Genomic DNA, 20,859 nt, shown 5'->3' with positions numbered 1-20,859 from the left:
GTTGTTGCTCTGCTGATGTCTATTTAAACATTTAAATATAACTGTCATTTGTCTACCAGAGGGCTTGAAACTTTTAAAAGCATGATTATATTGACTTTTCTCTGTCTTGAGTGTGATAGTTGTCACATCTTCCAAGATTGTTATTTTCTCATCCTACTCCATTTTTATTTTAGAGGGAAATTTATGTAAATTCTCTGCACTGTTTAGTGTCCTGAAATGAAATGGGCAGCATATGGTACGTTTGGGATCTGGCCCCTAATAACTCTCTTTTCACTTCAGTATTGTATCAACTCCTCAGCATTGTACAGTATGTAAATACTGAAAGATAGTATATAAAAAGCTAATGCATTTTGTTTCTCTGAAAATTATTGATCTAGTGCATTATGAATCTTAAATGACAAATTCAGTAGTTTAATTGTGAATACTGCCTTCTTTAGTCACTTTGAATTATCAATTAAGGAAGTGATCTTACAAAGTATTCTCATAAAACAATTTCTTTGTGAGGTCTTCTCATTCAACCATTGTGACAATGGATTTTTCACAAGCATTATGATGATTTTTTAGGTGTAAGAAAAAGCCTTCCATTAAGCATACCTTGAAATGTATAGGTAAACCCTCTTAAAAATTTTGTGCTCTTGTAATAGATGCGATGTATCAGGTAGCATCTTAGAAAAAGGCAATTTCACAACCGAACTGTTCTCCCTGGAATATACTTTGAGATAAAGCTATTGATAGGTTATTCACAGGTGGCATAAGTGGCAATCACAGAACAGATTTTTTCTCAGTGAGAGGCCTGATTTTGGCAAGAGAAATTGGGATTTGTAGCAGTTGTTTGAGTCCACAAAAAAAAAAAAAAGAAAACAAAAAGCCCAAACCCAAAACAACCCACAAAACAAAAAATTCCATTGCAATGCATTTTAGCTGGTCTGTCATGTCAGCTGTCAGCAACCATGCCTTGAGGACTTAACTCCTCAGTGTTGGTGGAAGTTTCACTGCAGCCTTAGGTACAGTGCTGAGCAGATTTGCTCAAGGGGCCTGGGGCCCACAGTACATTCAGGACAGATTGGCAGCAGTTCAGCTGAAGCTGCCACATACGAGTCAGTAAAGCGAGCAGCCAAATGTCCCCTGGCACACAGCTACCCACCATGCTCTGGCAGCAACCAGCCAACTATTTCTGTCTTCCAGAGGGCCCTGACCCAACCTTCCTTCCCTTCTCTGCCTGCTGTGATATCCCCATCCAAAGTTAAAAGTGGTGTCATGTAGCCTCACTCATGCCAGAAATCATCATAATGTGAGTTGTAAAAAGCTCATTTGATTGGTGCTTGACTTTCCACATTAAAACCTGAGTGGCTATGTGCTTGGAGGGTCATGCTACAGATAAATAAATGCTTTTTCCTTATGTGATTAAAATACCTGGTATGTGCCCAGTTGAGTAAAGCATGGTGCTAATAACACCAAGGTGATGTGTTCAGTCCCCATATGGCCATTCACTTAAGTATCAGACTCGATGATCCTTGAGGGTCCCTTACAGCTTAGAATATTCTGTGGAAAATCTGTGAAAAAAACTGAGCTGAGGGCACAACCTGAATGCCTGCAGGGGAGAGCACATCTTTGATTCTGTTTTCCTAAACAGCCTTGAAGTAAAACTCTTTAAATCATCTCCTTAATTTTTTTCCCCCTCAGAGCATACTCATTTCATGTAAGTGCAGATGGTCAGATGCAGCCAGTTCCTTTCCCTCCTGATGCCCTCATCGGTCCAGGAATCCCTCGCCATGCCCGTCAGATCAACACCCTGAACCACGGGGAAGTTGTGTGTGCAGTTACCATCAGCAACCCCACGAGACACGTGTACACGGGTGGGAAGGGGTGTGTCAAGGTTTGGGACATCAGCCACCCTGGCAACAAGAGCCCTGTCTCTCAGCTGGACTGCCTGGTAGGTGAACAGCAGCATACGACACCGAAAGAAGATAAGACGTTGTGTTAAGATTGCAGTGATACCACTAAGATATAAAGGGCAAGTGGGTTTCTGTCAGGGTGTCACAGGTCGGTATTGCATTTGTAATTTTGTTGTTTCTATTAGAACTGAGGTTGAAATATGTTCCTCACTATACTTGTGGGTTTTTCCCCCTGCAAAGAATCAAAACATTTTTAATATCCTAAAATTGTGGTGGGAGGAAAGATCAAAGACAGCACAGCAAATATTGTTTATAAACTTTGACATTTGCTGGCAATCTTACAGCTTGTTGATACCTGATCATGCTAAAAATTGCTGTCTTGCAGCTGTATTCTCTGAGACTATTTGGGGATTCTGTCACGTATTTTGTATCTGTGTCTGTGTATGAATGCATTGACCTGTCTTAATGTGGCAATTAAAAATATCCATGAATGTTATTCACAAATTATTTGAATGTGCTAACAAGATGAACTATTGTTAGCAGCTTTTCTCTTGTCATTTACCAGTTCTTGCTAAGATGCTGCTGTTTGTTACAGAGGCAGTAATATGAGAACTGTGTAACACGTGTAGACTTATAATGAATTGCTACACAAGTTGCTACGCAAGTGAAGAAAATTGCCTAAATATTTTCCTCTGACATCTCCTAGATGGTGGCAGCAAGTCTCACTGGAATGGGAAGGGGGAAAGTGTGCAGGGAATTTGGTACTCCCCCATGCTGAGAGGTTAATGTGCTGAAATAAACAGAGTATGAAAATACAACTTTCTAAACCGGCTGTCAAATTCAGCTATCCTGAATTGTTTTGGGCTGGGTTCAGGTCTTTGCATTTTGATGCTAATTAAGATTAAATATCTCTCACTACTGAATTTTGTAGATCAAGTTGAAGTACTTCCCTAATGTCATGTAATTTTCTGGCATTAATACACTTTATCATTGTCATAAGTATAAATGGCTCATTAAAACCAGGAGGGAATACAATACTTTTATGGATTTTTGCTCTCATGTTAATGCTGTTTTCTTTCCTCATGAGTAATCTCTTGATGGCTTCTGTCTCCACAGAACAGAGACAACTACATCCGTTCCTGCAGATTGCTCCCTGACGGCCGCACCCTGATTGTTGGCGGGGAAGCCAGCACGTTATCCATTTGGGACCTGGCAGCTCCAACTCCTCGCATCAAAGCAGAGCTGACATCTTCTGCTCCAGCTTGCTATGCCCTAGCTATCAGCCCTGATTCCAAGGTCTGCTTCTCTTGCTGTAGTGATGGCAACATTGCAGTGTGGGATCTGCATAACCAGACTCTAGTAAGGTAGGTCGGCCAAACTGGATCATCAGGTTGTGGAGAATTATTTAGGCACAGCCGTAAATGTGTTTTTGCACATTATGTATTCTATTTTCTCCATGCATAGATGCTTCCAGTATTTTGTTGTTCAGCATAGCCATGGTAATACCTTGACAAAAGTCTATAGGATTATAGACTATAGGTTTTGAGAGTTCCATAGTTCCAGGCTTTTGATCAGCCCATAATTAATTCCCTAAATATCAGTTGGTGTCAGTACTGCTGTAGATTCCTTGAACAAATGATTTTTTTCTGTTTCCATGCAATACACTGCTCTCACGCTAATTTCTTTAATCAGAGATCCAGCAAATATGTCTTGGGTAAAGATATGTGTAAATTACTGCACTGCAGACTTAGCCCTTCAGAAGTAAGGATTGGTTCTCAACACTGATAGACAGTATGTTAAGAGCTGGTCACACAGAGATTCTCTGTGCACCGCACTGTGTATATGTTGTTACATGTAATATCAGCGTTGCATGAAAGTCAAGCTTTTCTTACCTGATGTTACCATTTAGACTGCTCTTTTTTTAACTTCAGGGACCTGCACATTTTTCTTAAACTAAGTTAATTTTGCTGATCATACTACAGTCTTCTGGGGGGAATGACTATTTTAAGTTGAGTAGTGGGTATCACACAGCCAGCAGCAAAGATTTTCAGAGTACCTGACTCTTAAGTGTTTTTTTTTGAAATCACATTAGTTGTCTGCCTGATTGCATCATCGATTCATCAAAAAACTCACATTATTGTCCCAGAGTTTGTATTCATCGGGGATTGCTATTGGAATCTAAGTTACAACTCAAGGACTGAAAGAAGGTATTTGTATTTTTGCTCAGAATGTGCTGATCTTCTTCTAATATTTTCAGGCAATTTCAGGGCCACACAGATGGAGCAAGCTGTATTGACATTTCTAATGATGGCACCAAATTATGGACAGGAGGTCTGGACAATACAGTCAGATCCTGGGATCTCAGAGAAGGGAGACAGCTACAGCAACATGACTTCACATCACAGGTTCAGTCTCAGAACTTTTGGCATGTTAACAAAGTTTTCTCATGGTTTTTAAAAACAAGCAAGCACTTTTAAAATTTTTTTCTCCTTTATAAGCAAAAAAAAACAGCCTCAAAGAGAATTCCAAAGAATTTTTCAGTTAGTCTCATATTCCATACTCTGGTTTTTGTTCTTCGGGTTTTTTTCTTGTGGCAGCTAAATGTCGATCTGGTTTATGACTTTGACAGATTAGTACCTCTCCCATGGGAGTAACCAAGATTCAGTTTTATAAAACAAGTGCCAGATTAAAATATTCCTCTCTGCAATCTCTTCCCGTTTCCGTAAATTCGGGTTCAAAACTATTTTGCAAAAATACTTCTAAATGCTGTCAGATAAGTTGGACATTAACTTTTATAGTTTGATTCAGTACTTCACCATTGCAGTTTTAATAACTTTTAATAGCATAGATTTTCAGCTGTGTTTGCATGAATTAATTTATCTTGATTACTGTAGTAACTGGATTATCATGTTTTTAAAACTACAATAGACCAAAAAAGTGAGTTTGCATAGTGCTAACAGAGTAGCAAGGGTCAGTTTTGAATATCTCAAGCTCATTCCTTTACTGATTGAAGCATGTGCTGTGCTAATTACAGATCTTCTCACTGGGCTATTGTCCAACTGGTGAGTGGTTGGCAGTAGGAATGGAGAACAGCAATGTCGAGGTGCTGCATGTTACTAAGCCGGACAAATATCAGCTGCATCTTCATGAGAGCTGTGTGTTGTCACTCAAGTTTGCTCACTGTGGTAAGCAAATCATTCTAAATCAGTTTTTTCCTTCACGAGAAACTGATTCAAGGTTACCTTTAAATGAAAGTGCAATACAGTTATTAAACGACAGAGTATAGTTAAAAATTTGGTATTAAATTTAAGTATTAAGGCTATTTTAAAAATTCTATCTGTCTGCTTTTTTCTATGTACTGCCTGTTTAGTGATGGAACATCATAGTGCAACCAGATGAAAATGTTACTGTTCTTTGGATATGTGTGAATGCTTTGTTATGATCATCTGTTTCTGGAGATGTATTCCTTGAAAACAAAATGCAGCAATAACATTTAAACAATCTGTTGCAGGCAAATGGTTTGTAAGCACTGGAAAAGATAATCTTCTTAATGCTTGGAGAACACCTTATGGAGCCAGTATATTCCAGGTAATAATCTCCTAGAAGCTGTTTCTCACAGACATTACCGTGCAGTAGAGCTGCACATCTTAGGTGTGTCAGTAGCCTAAGGAGTTTTCAGGTGGAAATGCAGCTAATTACTGTAGTCGTTAAAGAGTTTGTTTGTAATTAGGGAAAGAAATGGTTTGGTCCTTTCTACTATTTCACTAATTCAGCTCTCTCAGTAAAGTAGCCCTTTATTCCAAAATTGTTCTTAATACCCTTCTTTCTCACCTCTTCTGCATATTGGTGGAATACAATAACCCAAGTCATGTTGTTAGGTGAACAGCCACTGAAGGTCCAAAATGTAACTAAACCAGTGAAAGTCATATTCAACATGTGTGTTTTTCTTGGATGACATATGTTGATGGATTGGACCAGCAGACTCCTGAGCTGAAAACTGAAGAGATATGGAGAGGCCCACTGAAGTGTAATGGAAGATGTAGCCTATCTATAGTCCCTCTGTGCCCAGTTTTTATGGCATTTCAGTGCTACTATAGAAAAGTGGTATTTTTGGTGTGTCTTTCTATTCTTTCACCTGCAAGTACTTCTAGGTTGGGAATATTTTTATTAAATTTAACTGTTAAATGGCTGTAGTTTAAATGACTAGTCTTGTGTATGGATGCCTGCCATGTCTCCACTTTTGGAGACAGTGCTGTTTACCTTGACATGAGAAAGGTAGGGTCTACATTTTCCTAGTAGAGGCTGTTCATTTCTAATCATCCTAACAAGAGCACATCCCTCTTGAAAATGGTGTTTAAAACTCCAGTACAGGTTTCTTACTGAGGGGTAGATAAGGAAACTTCTAGTGCAGTGAACAGAGGTGTCCTTGCCAAAACACAGCATGACTGGAAAGGGTTTGGCTCTTGTGGTAACAGGCAGAAAATTATGTGAACATATATAATGTAAAGAAAAGATGCACTGAAACAGCAAGGTGAATGTGGCAATGCATACACTTCATCTGAGAACAGACAGCAAAGCCAGAAGAGACAGAGCTACAGCAACCTGCTGTATGCTGTGTCCCATCCAGCTCCTACACACCAGCTGTGTATCCTGTTCCACCACAGGGTCTTTTCCTACTTGCATCCTCTGTGATAATGTAAATTCCTTTGTGCAAAGCTTTTGTGTTCTTGTGTTGGGGAAACAGTGAGAGGGGATACAGTTATTTCTGTGGAGTCTCTTTGTTTCATACCTATGGGTGGGTAGGGCTTTGAAGTGTTTCTCTGTGTTAATTTCTTGTTTACAACAAAAGAAAGGGGAAGAAGATTTTCATTCATTTTTATGCAAATGGAATGCATAAAATATCAATAATTGCTCATTCCTTGTAAAGTATATAGAAAGGACTACTTCTGTTTATTTGATTGATAGATTACCTGTAGGTCCATAATATTCACTCCCCTTTCTACTACTGCTTTATTTTAAAAGAGATCTTTCTGTGGAACAAAAGTATTTAAAAAGATTTTGACATTATGGTGCTGATACTTTAATGAGATTTTCATGTATTCCCTATCTATAAATTCTTCCAATTAATCTTCAAGCCCTTCAGGATTGAAGAATTGGAAAGACGTAATTTTCTTTTTCCTTTTCTCTTTTCTTGTAGTCCAAAGAATCCTCATCTGTGCTTAGCTGTGATATCTCTGTGGATGACAAATACATTGTCACTGGCTCTGGGGACAAGAAAGCTACAGTCTATGAAGTTATTTATTAGAGACAAATCTGAATGCAGACAGAACTCCTTCTCCTAGCACTTTGCTGTATATTCCTTTTTTTTTTTCCTTTCTAAACAGAAAACTTAAATGTTCATCACAGTTATAGAATTTATTTTTACCTTCTTAACTTGCTATTGATTTGTGAATGTTCATTAAGAACTTGTGATACCAAATTGTCAGATATCTACTTGGAAGAAGATGGAATAAGCATACATAATGGTGACCTTGACTCTTTAATTATGTATTATAGCTGTAATGTATTTATTTTGTTTAAAGAAGGCTTTCTAACAATGAACTGACTAAATAAAGCTGTCTGGTCCGGCTTTAGTTTGAAAGATGCATCATATACTTGTGTTTTTGCAGGTGGATAAATTGGGGATCTTGGAGAAGGATGTTCAGGAGATAGTTAAAATTACACTAAATAGACTTGTACTTTCTATTTAAAAAAATAAACTTTGTTATATTTTTTAGTCCTGTTCTTGGATGAGACCTCTAAGTGTTATTACAGTATAATTATTTGGTGGGAAGATGCTGTATCTTAACTATTTTAGACAGTCTTGGAAACTTAGGAAATTGCAAACTGTAGCCAGTGATCTACATGCCTGTGATGAATGGCAAATTCAGTTCACATCTAAATTAAATTCACTTTAAGTAAGAATGTGCTAATTTATATATTTGCAATGTTAATATAGCATCTTGTGTACAGATTTGTTCTCAATGCTTTTCTGTTGATAAACATAAAGCATTTTGGTGTCAAGCTAGGTTTTTTAATATAAACACCTCTCTTTGTTATATTGTAGAGAGTACAATAAGTTGCCTCAAAGAATCACCTTTGTTACTTCTGGAAACTTTTGCAATGTTTCCTTGAAAATGGGGATATGTGTCTTTGGGCAATTTTTCAATTACAAGAGATTATGAAAAATATTTGATATGTTCTTTGGAAACTGCACTGAAATAAGAATGGATGCCTACCAATATACAAACTACAAAAGCAATGACCTCTGAGGTAGGATTTACAAGAGTACTCATTCCAACATACAAAAAGGAATGGATTCTCATTGGGATAAGGACTTGCTTTGTTTGCCAGCAGTTCAATCCAAGTCTTGATTGGATGTCCCTAAGATGGACGCAGACTGAGCCATTGTGCCAGAGACAACGTGTTATCTTTTTATGTTGTTGTTGTTGCTGTTAAACTATGATCTGTGACTTTTTTTTTTTTCTGAATGCTTTAAAAAAGAAATCTTTAAGTCTGTGGATCTGCTGATGTACAGTGCCTTTGCTGCTATGGATCAAAATCAAGAGACCCGTGTAGATAAATCTTATTGTATAAGTAGAAAATTACTTAATTTCATACTAGAAATGGATTGATGCTGCAAGTTAAAATGGACTGTTTATTGAAGTTCCAAATGTGGTAGCAAAAAATGGTGTCTTAAGTGCTTAGTGTTTGATGTCATTAACAGTTTCGTAATACTCTACATTGTAGAAAGATTTTGATACTAAACTGTGTCATTGTACATAGTTCTAATGCATTGTATTGACCACCAGTACTTCTATAATTGTAGATTATTGTTTGTGCATTCAGACTTTTAAGCATTAAACATAAGTAACTTCTAAGATGCATTTTTCTTTTTTTTTTCTCCTCCCTCATTGTCATGTTTGTGATAATCTCAGTCACACATGCAGCTGTTAAGTCACGGAACATACCACTACAGATACTTGTGGTTTTGCCACTGAAGCACAATGTAGAGTTTCAGCTGAGATAGTGAAACCTATGAATTTACAGTTTCTCAGGTTACCTGACTGCACTGATTCTGAACACTTGAAAGCATCAGACTTCGCCTGTCACCTACGAGTTTGCCTCTTCCCAGTTTTGTGGTTTCCTATCTGACATATTTATCCCATACCTTGGGAGACAGTGAAATTGAGGGCCATTACTACTCACATGCTCAGTGAGTATGTGGAGCTCAGCAGGATTTGGGAGGGATATTGCACTGCAGCATCACACCAGGGTTTACTCATCCAGACCTAAAGTCTGTTCACGCTCACAGACAGACTTCTCTCACTGACTTTTGGTTTCGATCAAGGATTTAGGCCAGCTTCCATGAAGTTAATAAACACAAGTTAAAGTGAGCTAGGAAAAATCAATGCACTGTTGGGAGGGGTGATAGAGGGAGGAGTTACACTATCTGTAACAGGAAAAAAAGGAAATGGAAAAAATCCAAAGGAAAATTTGAATTTTGTTGTTCTGTAACCCATTTCTGAAATGATACTGTGCATGGTCAAAATCCCCAATCATGCAAACCTTTCATGATATGCCAGCCTGTGGTGGCTGCTGGTACATGAACCCAAGCTTAGAAATACTTTGGGTTTTCTTGAAATGTCAAAACAAGACATAAGTTGACAAAGTCATATACTTGTACTCTGAGTGATTAGGTAATGCTTGTTGATGGAAGAGAATGTAGAGGGAAGTTGCTCTGAGAGCTTTTAGTTCTGTAGAGTTAACAGTGAAGTGCTTTCCAGATTTCCCCCAGAATAATGTAGTGTTTCACTTACACTAAGGTTCTGTGCTACTTAATACAATAATGCTCCATAAAAGTAAACATGGTACAGATACCTTCTGTTAATATTTACTCTTGTCTGAAGAAATAGAATTTACTGGTTATAAACATAATGGAGACACCTTGTCTTTTCAAAACCATTCAAAAATATAAAAGGCTAGGGTGTGCACCATTTACTAAAAAGAGAGAAGTCACCTGCTTAACGTTCAGAGAGGATGTTGTATTTTTATGTAGTAGTTCAGGCATGAGATAACTTAAAACATCTAATATAAAGCATTCCTTCAAAAAGAATTAAACATTGCATACACCTGAATTTGTAACAAAGCTAGTTTTGACAGCAAAGTAATGTACTTCTGAAGCAGCCTGCCATACATCTGCTTATTAATGTTTGTATTGATGGCTTGTAAACAGTGTAGGAATCAAATACTTTAATCCAGGATTACTGCAGTTAAATGTGTAGTCATCCTGATTTTTTCCCCTTCAGGACTGAGTGCAAGTGAGAGATGGTACACAGCTACTTTCTGTTTTTCTGTGATGCATACACAGGGTAACCTTCCTTTTTCATTAGTTAGTTTTGTTTGCAACTGCACAGCAGTTTTGTGTAAAGTGTTTTGATGCAGGTGTGTGTTGTGCTACACACTTGTGGCAAATACACTCCAAAGAAGGTACAACCATCTCTTTCTCTGTATTCTTCCCTTCTCAAATCTTATTAAGTATGGTGATTGAAAGACATTTCTTTTTAATTTTTATATCTTTTCTGACTGACCAGTATACATACACTTTATGGGAACGCTTCCTATCAAACCAGTGTTTCCTAAAGATATGCAATTTTAGATTATTTTTCTCTGTTTTTAGCCAAAAGTGATTTCTCTCTCCTATTTCTTAAGCTACTCCATTACATGAAAAGAAAATAAAATTTACTTTACCAGCCGTGATTTTCATGTATGAGGGATTTTAAGTCTGTACTGGAATAGTTTAAATTGGATTTTGTGTATTGCATTGAATTCTGGCACCTGAAGCACATATAAAATTCCTTCTTCTTGAAATGTTGATAGGTGTGTAGGAGAAACAGGAAGGTAGCTATGCAGGTCTACATATGCCTGGAGAATATTCTACAAAAACATGCTAGGGCCTTGGCATAAATAAATACTTCTTCTGTTACTACTGTATTTATTTCTGATCATTCCATCTGAAATCCTGATGTGATTAGCTTCTCAAGGACTTGTGTTGTGAAATAAAATGAAAATAAATTAAAATAGAAAATAAAATAGAAAAAATATGATACAGTTTCAGTATGTGCAGGACTCAAGAAATTTAAAGCAGAACTTGGTCTGCAGTGTTTCCCATTTACATTGAATACACTACTTCTTTGTGGCACCAAATTAAACACTGCACACAGGAATACAAGAACACTTTAGAACATCAGCTATAGCTACTGAGAAGAATGCCACTTTGAATTTTTCTCTGAATAGCTCATCCAAAAGAGCTGCTCTCACATGGTATGTAGGAGGGTAGTTGCCATCAGTACTGGAGAACTTTTCTGATACTAATATTTTGCAGAGACCACAGTGGTGTTGAAGAGGGTTGAGCAGTTTGGGCTTGATGTGCAGCCAGCCAGTTCTGCCATATATTTACAAGAGAATCCCCTTCCCAGACATAGCAGGAGATGAATCCTGGAGTGCTGTGCTGTAGAAGATCATCTCTGACAAGCTCTTAAATAATGCACCTGCCACATCTGCCTTTGAACCAAGAGGTACTGAACATAGCCCTTGAGATTTCACGTTTCTTCCAGTATTTGGACTACAGCATTTCCACTGCACAGCAAGAAATTTTTATGTCAAAACCAATAAATGTTCTTCCTCTTACCAAATGATTTTCTGTCCCAGTTACAAGGAAACAGTATTATAGTGTCTTTTTTTATTATTAAAAATGGTGTAGTCTGACATTTACAACATGTCCATAAACCTGCCATGGAGTGCGAAGAAGCTCTTCTGTGGGGTCACTTTGACTCACGTGGTTATGTTTTAAAACATTGCAGAAATAAACCTTTCCTTGTTTTGGGAGAGATTAACCTGTCATATCATATGCACAGTGTGCAAATTTAGGGGAAGGAGTATCTAGTGGTTATGTTTGTGTCTGTGGTTTGGATTTAGCTGATTACCCCAGAATGCTAAAATGCATGTGAAGGGTAAAATCAGTAAGTACAAATATTTAAGGATTTAAAAAACAATTCTGCTGTTCTACAGTAATTATATTGACCCAAACTGTCTTTTAAAGTCATATCAAGGTAAGCATCTGTATTCCACTTTCTTTTCATATTCAAATAAAAGAAGGGGTGGAGGAATTTTAAGATAATCTTTACCTTTCAATCAAACCTGTCTTTAAAAAATACCCCAATGCTAGTGCTTGAAGAAGGTATTTTCTTTGGTTATTGTCATTATACTTGAAGAATTTTATAACAAATGTGCTGTAGCACAATTTACAGTAATGCTATAAATAAGAATAGGTAATACAGCTGCGATTAAAAGTTAGGGTTTAGAGAATGCTATTAACATTGGGGAAAACTGTTTGATTTGGTGGTCAAAGGTGTTACCTCATTTCCTGAGCAAAAGCAATATGGAATTTTAGCTGCATGTTTTAATCCTCTGTCTGTCCAGTATAGCTTAGAGGTTCATCTTCAAGGGGTTTCAGCAATTCTGTCTTTTTTTTTTTTTACTGTAATTTAGGACATGTTTGATGAAAAATGGTAATGGTAATTAAGGAGAACTCTGCCCATGACCACGGGCAAGAGATGGAATGTGGAATAGGTTACTCTGCTTCTGATTGCAGCCTGTGCTCTGTGCTGCCTGACACCTAGTGAAATGATTTGCATGAGCCCAGTGTAAAATGTTTTTATGTTCTTCTTCACGAAAGGCATTATCTAAAGGCTAGCTATCCATTATTTTGAAAAATTTGTCACAGCTGTATTGAAATATAGGGAGGCATTTTCTGTTGGGAAAAGAACAAGGAGAACCTCTGGGGAATCAAGCATTTCAACTCTTTATCAAGCACTGTAAATGTGCAAATGAGGCACTCTCACTGCTGTGTTATAAACTGTCAGTCTTCTGCTAAAGTGGGAAGAAAAAATATATGATACAAAGATAATAGACTGTCTTTTGTTTCAGCATGGCTTTAAGGTATTAGGTATGAAGTCTGATTTGCAATCATTGTAGAATAAATAATCATGAATCCTCTTGTGGTATTAATGATAGTGTGTCTGGCCACCTAACAAAAAAATAACAACTGAAAGAATGAGGAAAGTTACCAGGCTTTCTCATCTCCAACACATGAAGCAATATTATAAAAATAAAAATCAAAATCTGCTCATTTTATAACCTCGTATGAGCAGCGATGTTAATATTTCAATGAAGATATTTTTTCTAAAGAAATGGTAATGTCATCCTCCTATTTACCTATGCACATATCTTTGCCTGAATAAAAAAATTCCCACCTCCACTGCAAATATACTATTTTCATCCAAGCTTTTAGGAATAATTAGAATAGCTTCTCTATGTCATATCAGTTTTAGGGTTTCTTGCAGGTTGTGTGTAACTCCAATGATATTTTCTCACTTTTTCCTCCCCTGCTGAGAACCTTCCTGAAGCTGGTGTTCAGTGCTCCAGAGATGCTCTTGCTTGTGGCTTGGTCTTGCTCTCAGGGGTTGCTCAGTGAATGGGAATGGGAAGCATTCACAAGATTTTGCTGGCTGTAACAACTGCTGTGACAGCTGTTACAGACTCACTTATGCCTCCTCCTTTCTCTGAGCAGTCTTAAATAAAGAGATGCAGTAGGAGCAGTCCTCTGTGCAGCTGACCCTTCTGCTTTACCAAGCTTCACAGGTGCTCATCATCTGGAAATGACAGAGGAGGAGAAGCAGTGAGGAGTTCTAGGTAGGCTCAATGTACCAGTGGGAGACAGCCATGAAAAAGACAAATGTGATATAGGATGTGTCTGGAGAAGCATTTGCTGCAGAAATAGGAAAGTATTGCGGCCATTATACAAGGCACTGGTGAGACTGCCTAGAATAGTGAGTACAAACCTGGTCACCCATGTTCAAAAATCTTAATTGAAAATGGAACTGATAGGAAAAAGAGTGTACCCTACCAGGCAGACTGGAAAAATAAGAGAATGGAAAATGTGTCATGTAAGGAAAGCCTATGTCCTTTTAATCTTTCAGGGTGGCAGACCAAGAGCAGATACAAATGGCATCTAAAAATACTTCAAATGTCTATTCATCAAGGGTGATGGTATTACAGCTGAAAGATAAATCTAGCACAAAAAAAACAAGAGAGGGAACCAGTGTAACCTGGAATTAAAGAGGCTCTGTTAAGAGTGGGCTACCCTGCAATGGCTTTCCAATACAGAGATGGCCAGGAAAAAGCAGATTGCTTTTAAGACAGAGAGTGATGCATTTATGAAGAAATGTTCTGTGATTGCAGAATATTGGTGTCCATAGCTCATGGATCTCTCCTAGTCCTTCTTACATGCTTCATCTGCATATAAAAATAATGTATTATCATAATTGAGTGAAGGGGTGTTTATTTTGGAAAGAAGTTTGGTGGGTGAAGAGAATGTCAAACGTCCCTGGGGGGAGGCAGGTAGACTCTCTGATGTTACACTGTACATCATGAGCAGTCCTCTGGTCAAAGGCCCCAGAAATTACTCTGCGAATGCTTCTGGGGTCTTTGATGGCCTAGGACCCCCTCCTAAGCTGCCTCTGCCTCATAGCTGAGCCAGTTGTGCCCCTCAGAAGGGATTAATACCCTCGGGCCTGTGTGTGAATGTGAATGTGAATGACCTTACACCTTGGAGATTTTTACACCTGAGACAATTGTGTAAAGAAAAAATTAGCACGATAAAAAAAGTATTATCACACCTTGCAGTATCTGCAGATTGGGCTTTCTTCCCTATCTGGCTCAAAACCCAGCTTGTTGTTAAAAAGAAGTCAATCTGACCTGCTCATTCTCTGGTGATGGGTGTGTACCTCTCTGCCCCGGGGCTGTTTTATTTCCAGAGATTTCCAGAGATTTCACCACCACACACACAAAAACTCCTTCTCCCCTTCAGCTGGGGGTGCAAACGTGGCCTCACAGAGCACCTTCTGCTTTTGCAAATACCTGGTTTTTTGAGTCATAAACATTTCAGTCTCAGGCCAGGTTGGATGAAGCAGTTCTAGGGGAAGGTATCTAGGGAAAGGTATCTAGGGAAAGGGGTTTGAACTGGATGATCTTCAAGATCTGTTCCAACCTAAAGCATTCTATGATTTTATGAGTCAATGACTCAGTCTCAAGGAATCTTTCAGAAAATAATCTTCTCTTTTATAGTGCTTCTTGACAATCTTATTTCTATTAAAAATCATGAAAAATGTGTGATGTAGTCCCTTCATCTTATTGGGACACCTCTCCATTGTGTGCAAATTCTCTTAGCAGATTGGCAATTTCTGGTTTTTCTGTACTTGCAGCTCAGCAAAACGTAGAAATTCTTCATTATTGCTTTTTCTTTCTGTGGCATAATTGAATAACAAAGTATAAGATAGTTAATTTCCTTAAGGATATTACTGATTTTTTTCAAAAGATATGGGTTTGAAGCTTAAGGAAAATATTTAATTTTTCTGCCTTTTACCCATGATCTCTGCTTGGTGATTGGTGCTGGTTTGTGGCAAGACATTTCTTACAGAGAAAAAAAAACTGTTTGTGTTCCAGATTAGCTGTTTGACCTGCTCAGTCCCAGTGTGTATGCCGCATAGTCCTATTTACTGTCCTCTCTGGATGAATCATTGTTTTTCTGTTACTGGTCTTTCGCTTCATTTTGCAACACTCCCTTGATTAATGGGAGGTTTTGTGTCCAAAAGAGAGTACCAAAGAGGGTGAAAGGGCATGATTTAGGAGGAGTGGCTTAGGATCCTAGAAGAAGGAATCCCCTCAACGATTTCCTCCCTGTTGTTTGATGACAGGATGCAAGGAATGGCTTAAATTTAATGAAGGGAAGTTCAGATTGGATGTTAGGAAACAGTTTTACACTGGGAGGGTGGTTGAGCACTGAGAGCAAGTTCCCCAGGAATATTGCCATGGCCCCAATCCTGTGCATTTGCACGAAGGTTTTGGACAACACTCTTAGAAACAAGGTTTGAGAGTCAAGAGTTGAACTTGGAGAACCTCACAGGCCCCTTCCAACCCATGAGATTCTTTGATTATTAATTACATACAGTTAAAAATCTAAAAAAAAAAAAAAGAGTCAAATATAAAAAGAAACCCTTCAAGCAGCCCAAAGTTTCATCAAAAATATGTTCTTTCATGGATAATCTAAGATAATTGATACTAATTAACTTTTCAAGTTGAGATTTACATTTCAGATTACTTTTTTATCTGGAAGCTCTCTCATGACTCAGAACTCAGATTCAAAAATTGTGAGCTCTCTTCCTGCATGGCAACACCCTGGGCATAGCTACAGGTGAAGTGGGCAGCTCATGTTCAGTCCCCTGCTCTTCTGGACTCAGAGCAAATGTTTGTGTGTTGGCTGTTGCCAACATTGCTGGCTATTCACCCTGGCCATTGGATACACAGCTGTGTGTCTGTGTGTCCTATCTTGTTTCCTTGGTTGCAGCCTATTTGGATACAGGATTGCTGTCTCTTCTGTGTGTACAGTGACTGACCCTCTCTGGGATCTTTGTGCTCTTCTGGAACACAAATAAAGTTGTGTCCTTGTTGCTGGTTCTAGAGATATGGACCGAACTGTGGCCCCAAAGGTTCCTCTGAACAAATTGCCCATTTTTAATCTGTTTTCCAGTTAATATTTTTACTAAATATCAATTCATTGTGGTGAGTCTGGGATTCTTTTTTGTTGTCTTTGGGGTTAGGAGGTATAATATCAACTCCTAAAATCCTATTCTGACCAATCTAGAAGATTTTAAAGGCCTGTTTGGCATTGTTTTCTGTTACATTATATATGCCTGCAACACTGACTTCATTTTGAGTATTGCATATTAGACTCAGATGTGAATTATATTTCTTCTTTTCTATTCTGAGTAGCAGATCTGTTTTGTCACAGTGGCTCCTAGTCCAATATTTTGATAATGTATATATGGAAATTTCCATATGATATATATGGAAATTATTGTATGATGCTGCTCTAACTTAGCTTTTATCACTTGTTAAAACATAGCTGATAAACATGCTTCTCTGGGAGACATTTTGTTATCTGTGGATTAGAAGTGGGAGTGTAACTAGAATGTTTTACTTAGGGATTCATTTATAACCTACTTAATATTTATTCTGTGAAAGATTACATAGAGGACAGAAACAAATTTTTAACATGCTGCCTCAGGAAATTTGAGATCAAATCACAGTCTATTGTAAAAACCCGACACACGTGTAGATATTCCAAAACCCAGAATGCTTGCATGTTGTGTCTCATTATGCAGAATCATGTATAAAATGAGGTGCCTCCTGAGGGATATTGTAATGACTGCCAGTTGGTGTTTGCTGAGCACGGTGATGTTGCTCTTGGACATATGAGTCCCTTACAAGGACTTTGTGTTATGGCAGGGGGAGTCTGTAGTATTTTCCCAGAGAGACCAGAATTTTAAAACGGTAAGCTTACTCTGAGCCTCTAAACATCTTGCTAATGAATAGATCATCACAACTGAAGTCTCATTTCTCCTTTTCTGAACCCAGATTCTGGATGGGTGAACTTTGACAAAAGACTGCATTGCAGTTGAAAGCCTTCTCCAGACATTGTTATGTAAATACAGGGCACAGACAAAGTGTGAAATTGTCTCTCTCTTTTGGGTGCATCCTTGCTCATCAGTTATAACAACAGGTGGTAGCAGTTATGGAAGGCTGGTTGTTAAATATGTGGAATCCTGTGTATTTTCTGTTCTAGAAGTTATGATAAATGTGACACTTTGTGTGAGTGGAGATGGTTGAAGGTATTTGATAAGATGCTTCCATTACTGTACACCAGTATCTTTGCATTTTTATTTCAAGACCTACTTTATATGAGACTGATAAAAATATATTTGCTTTTATTACAGACATTGTTTATATAAGGATTTGAGACAAAAATGGTGTCATCAGGGTAAATAATGTGCAAAACCGAAAGGAAAACATGGAGATTTGCTAGAAACAGTGGTTTTTTTCAAGGTCCTCTGTTACTAAAGAGTTTTAAACAAGCTTTTAGGAAAATCAAAGATTGTTTACATAAAAGCATTTCAAACTCTTCCTCTGTTATAAATAATGTGTGGTGACTAGGTATGTTAATGTTCACAGTAAACCTTTTTATCATGGTAAGATAAAAGAAATATTTATAAGTTTTTAAAAAATTTATTTAGCTCTCAGTAAATAAAAGATTATTCCTCTGAAGAGAACTATATTTCTTGCAGTTGTTAAACCACTATGAGCTGTATAAAAATGGTTAGACTATTTAAGTGTTTCACCTATCCAACAGTCCTTTTGGTTGCATGCAGATAAGCTTCAAGAGAATTGTATGCATAAGCCAAATGTTTTATCTTAAGCAAGAAAAAAGCTATCAGTTTCACTTCAAGACACTATATATAGTATACAGGTCCCATTTTTTGTTACATTTTTCTGAGGGTTTTTTATTACTTTTTTTTAATAACTGAAGCATCACTAGGTCATAGGCCATAACCAGTGATTAGGTAAAAGATTTTCTTGTATATAAGCATCTTTAAATTTTGATAGACATCAAATTTTGGACTCAAGCTGGCACAAGAATATATATGGGTGGTTTAGTTATTAGCTTGAGCATGTGTCCAACAGCCAAAGATCTGATGCTCCTTTGTTCTGAGAAGAAGCAATAAAACCCTGAAAATTGTCATATCTTTTTAAAGATGCAATCAATTTTAACCTGCTTCTCTCCTTGCTGCAGGGTACGTTATTTTTGCAATCTACTTCTGGGAATGGTTCCTTTCCTCCTGGAAAGGAACGTTTTTGTTCCACTTTGCTTTTCTTAATTTTCCACAGGGCATCAGTTTTACTGATCACACAGCAGTGTAGCCAGATACCTGTAAAATAGGATGCTAAGCATAACTGTGAAGGTCTGCCCAAGAAACTGGTATGCCCTCTGTGCAGCCTGTCAGAGTCCTGACACTGCACTGCCATTTTACAGAATCACAGAATCACAGAATAAGCTGAGTTGGAAGGGACCCATAAGGATCACTGACTCCAGCTCTTGGTCCTGCACAGCACCATCCCCAAGAGTAACACCTTGTGCCTACGATTTATCCCAAGCAGAGCATTTTTACTGCTAAATAGCAAAAAGGTTGAAATTTGTTCTTGCTGCATTTCATTGCTGTGTGGTAAGATCAGTGCTGCCCTAGTGATGGGTGATGTACTTATAAGTACTTGGCCTTTCTCCACCTTACAGTTTTCAAAAAATCTGGTATTTAATCCTGAAGTAACTGAAACTATAACTGTTCTCTACAAAACACTTTGGAAATGAAAAATGAGCTAGATCTCTCAAGCTGGATTCTTTTACATAATATATGAAAGGTGTCTTTATATAACAATACAGTAGATGTTCTCACTCATTATGATATAGTTAATTTGATATCCCGTTGTGATGTACAGTTCTGTTTAATGCCTTAACTTGCTCAACTGAAGCACAAAAGCAGCAGAGGTGTAATGCAACCATTCAGACTGATAAGGGATGATACACTTTTTCTTGAAGGGATAGTCCTTTGATTTTCCTCTAATTTCTCTGGGGCAAATGACCTTTTACTTCTATATATATTTGCGTTCATAAGAAAGCCTCATGTTTGGAGCTAAGAGTAGGGTATAGGGTATACAGTTAGGCTTTTTAATTGCACCTTTTAAAAACTTTGTTTATATGTCTTTGCAACTAGTACCTCAAGTAGGTAAATGATTTTGGAAAATGCCTTCTTTGAATTCCAATGTGAACCATCAAAAACTCCAACTAAACAAAATAAACACATAATCCAACATGTTTTAATCTTCCCAGAAGAAAAAAATGGTAGAAAGCTGACAATGAGCTTTGGTTTGTTTAGAAACAGGGCAAATGTGACGTACAGCTCCTGTGGGAAAGTTGATAATAAAAAATGCTTTTTCTCTTATAAATACATTGCTGAAAAGAGTACTGAAAAATATAAGGCATACATTATGCAAATATGCATCTGGATATCCAAAGGTACAAACTTGAAGATAATACCCATATGCAAAAAGTAAGATCTGCACTTTCCAGAAGTAGGTGAATGTTTAGCGGCAGTCAAAAGGAAGGATAGATTTGTAATTTTAAAAGTAATTGTTATTATAATTGAGTAATTTGTAAGATAACAAACAATCTTAAAGATAGTTCAGTGTGCATAACTGCTTACCATGAAATACCTGAAATGCAGACCACAAAGGGACACTCACAAATAAAGATGAGGCTCTTCCTTTAAGCCAAACAAGAATGGAATAGGATTATTCTGTTTATCTGCTCCTCTCTTTCTAATTATTCTGTTTATCTGCTCTTCTCTTTTCTTCTTTCTCTAAAGAAAACCATCAGATGGATGTGGATTTGAAATTGCATTCCTTTGTTAAACATTCCAAAGGTAAACATTTATTTTTTTAAATAAATATTACAGATGAACGTAAATGAATGAAGGCCTCATTCCATTGTTTCTTCCTGCAGTATTATAAACAGATATTTTTAGTAGGATAGTTTAATGTTTAGGGTTTTTTGTGGTTATGGAGGTAGAGGAAGAAAAAGGGAAACATGAACAACTCTTCTCCAACAGGTTTTGCAGATTTGTTCTTTTCTTCAACAGAAGGAGAATTGATAAATGCCACTTATCTGATCTTGTTCCCTGAAAATTCCTGCAAAAAACCTTAAAGAGAGTAATTTGATATTTTTCTCAGTATTCCAACCTCTACTTATTGATTATAATACGGTGTTTTGTGCACTTACTGGGGAACTTGACTTGAAATGCTTTTAGTTCAAATCAAGTAACTCACAGAAACAGCAGAAGATGAAGAGCTAAGCCATGCAAAACCACAATTGTGGTACAAGTATATAGAACTTAAGGGAATTGAATTTGGCTGC

At 37.4% G+C, this 20,859-nt stretch overlaps 1 protein-coding gene across 3 annotated transcripts in view; it reads left to right on the top strand.

The window, feature by feature from the left end:
• Positions 1–8,815, top strand: part of LOC129132686 (transducin-like enhancer protein 4) — a 98,916-nt gene extending 90,101 nt beyond the window's left edge. For all 3 annotated transcript variants that reach the window (XM_054652093.2, XM_077171349.1, XM_054652092.2), the window contains exons 15-20: positions 1,684–1,933; positions 3,012–3,259; positions 4,153–4,300; positions 4,930–5,080; positions 5,407–5,483; positions 7,093–8,815. In XM_054652093.2, coding sequence (XP_054508068.1) covers positions 1,684–1,933; positions 3,012–3,259; positions 4,153–4,300; positions 4,930–5,080; positions 5,407–5,483; positions 7,093–7,200 — 982 coding nt within the window. In that variant the 3' untranslated portion in view covers positions 7,201–8,815. The remainder of the gene's footprint in view (positions 1–1,683; positions 1,934–3,011; positions 3,260–4,152; positions 4,301–4,929; positions 5,081–5,406; positions 5,484–7,092) is intronic.
• Positions 8,816–20,859: the final 12,044 nt, after the last annotated feature.

Source organism: Agelaius phoeniceus, chromosome Z, assembly GCF_051311805.1.
Source record: "Agelaius phoeniceus isolate bAgePho1 chromosome Z, bAgePho1.hap1, whole genome shotgun sequence".
Taxonomy (NCBI): Eukaryota; Metazoa; Chordata; class Aves; order Passeriformes; family Icteridae; genus Agelaius; species Agelaius phoeniceus.
The sequence above is the reverse complement of the archived record's forward strand: the minus strand, read 5'-3'. Positions and strand labels throughout refer to the sequence as shown.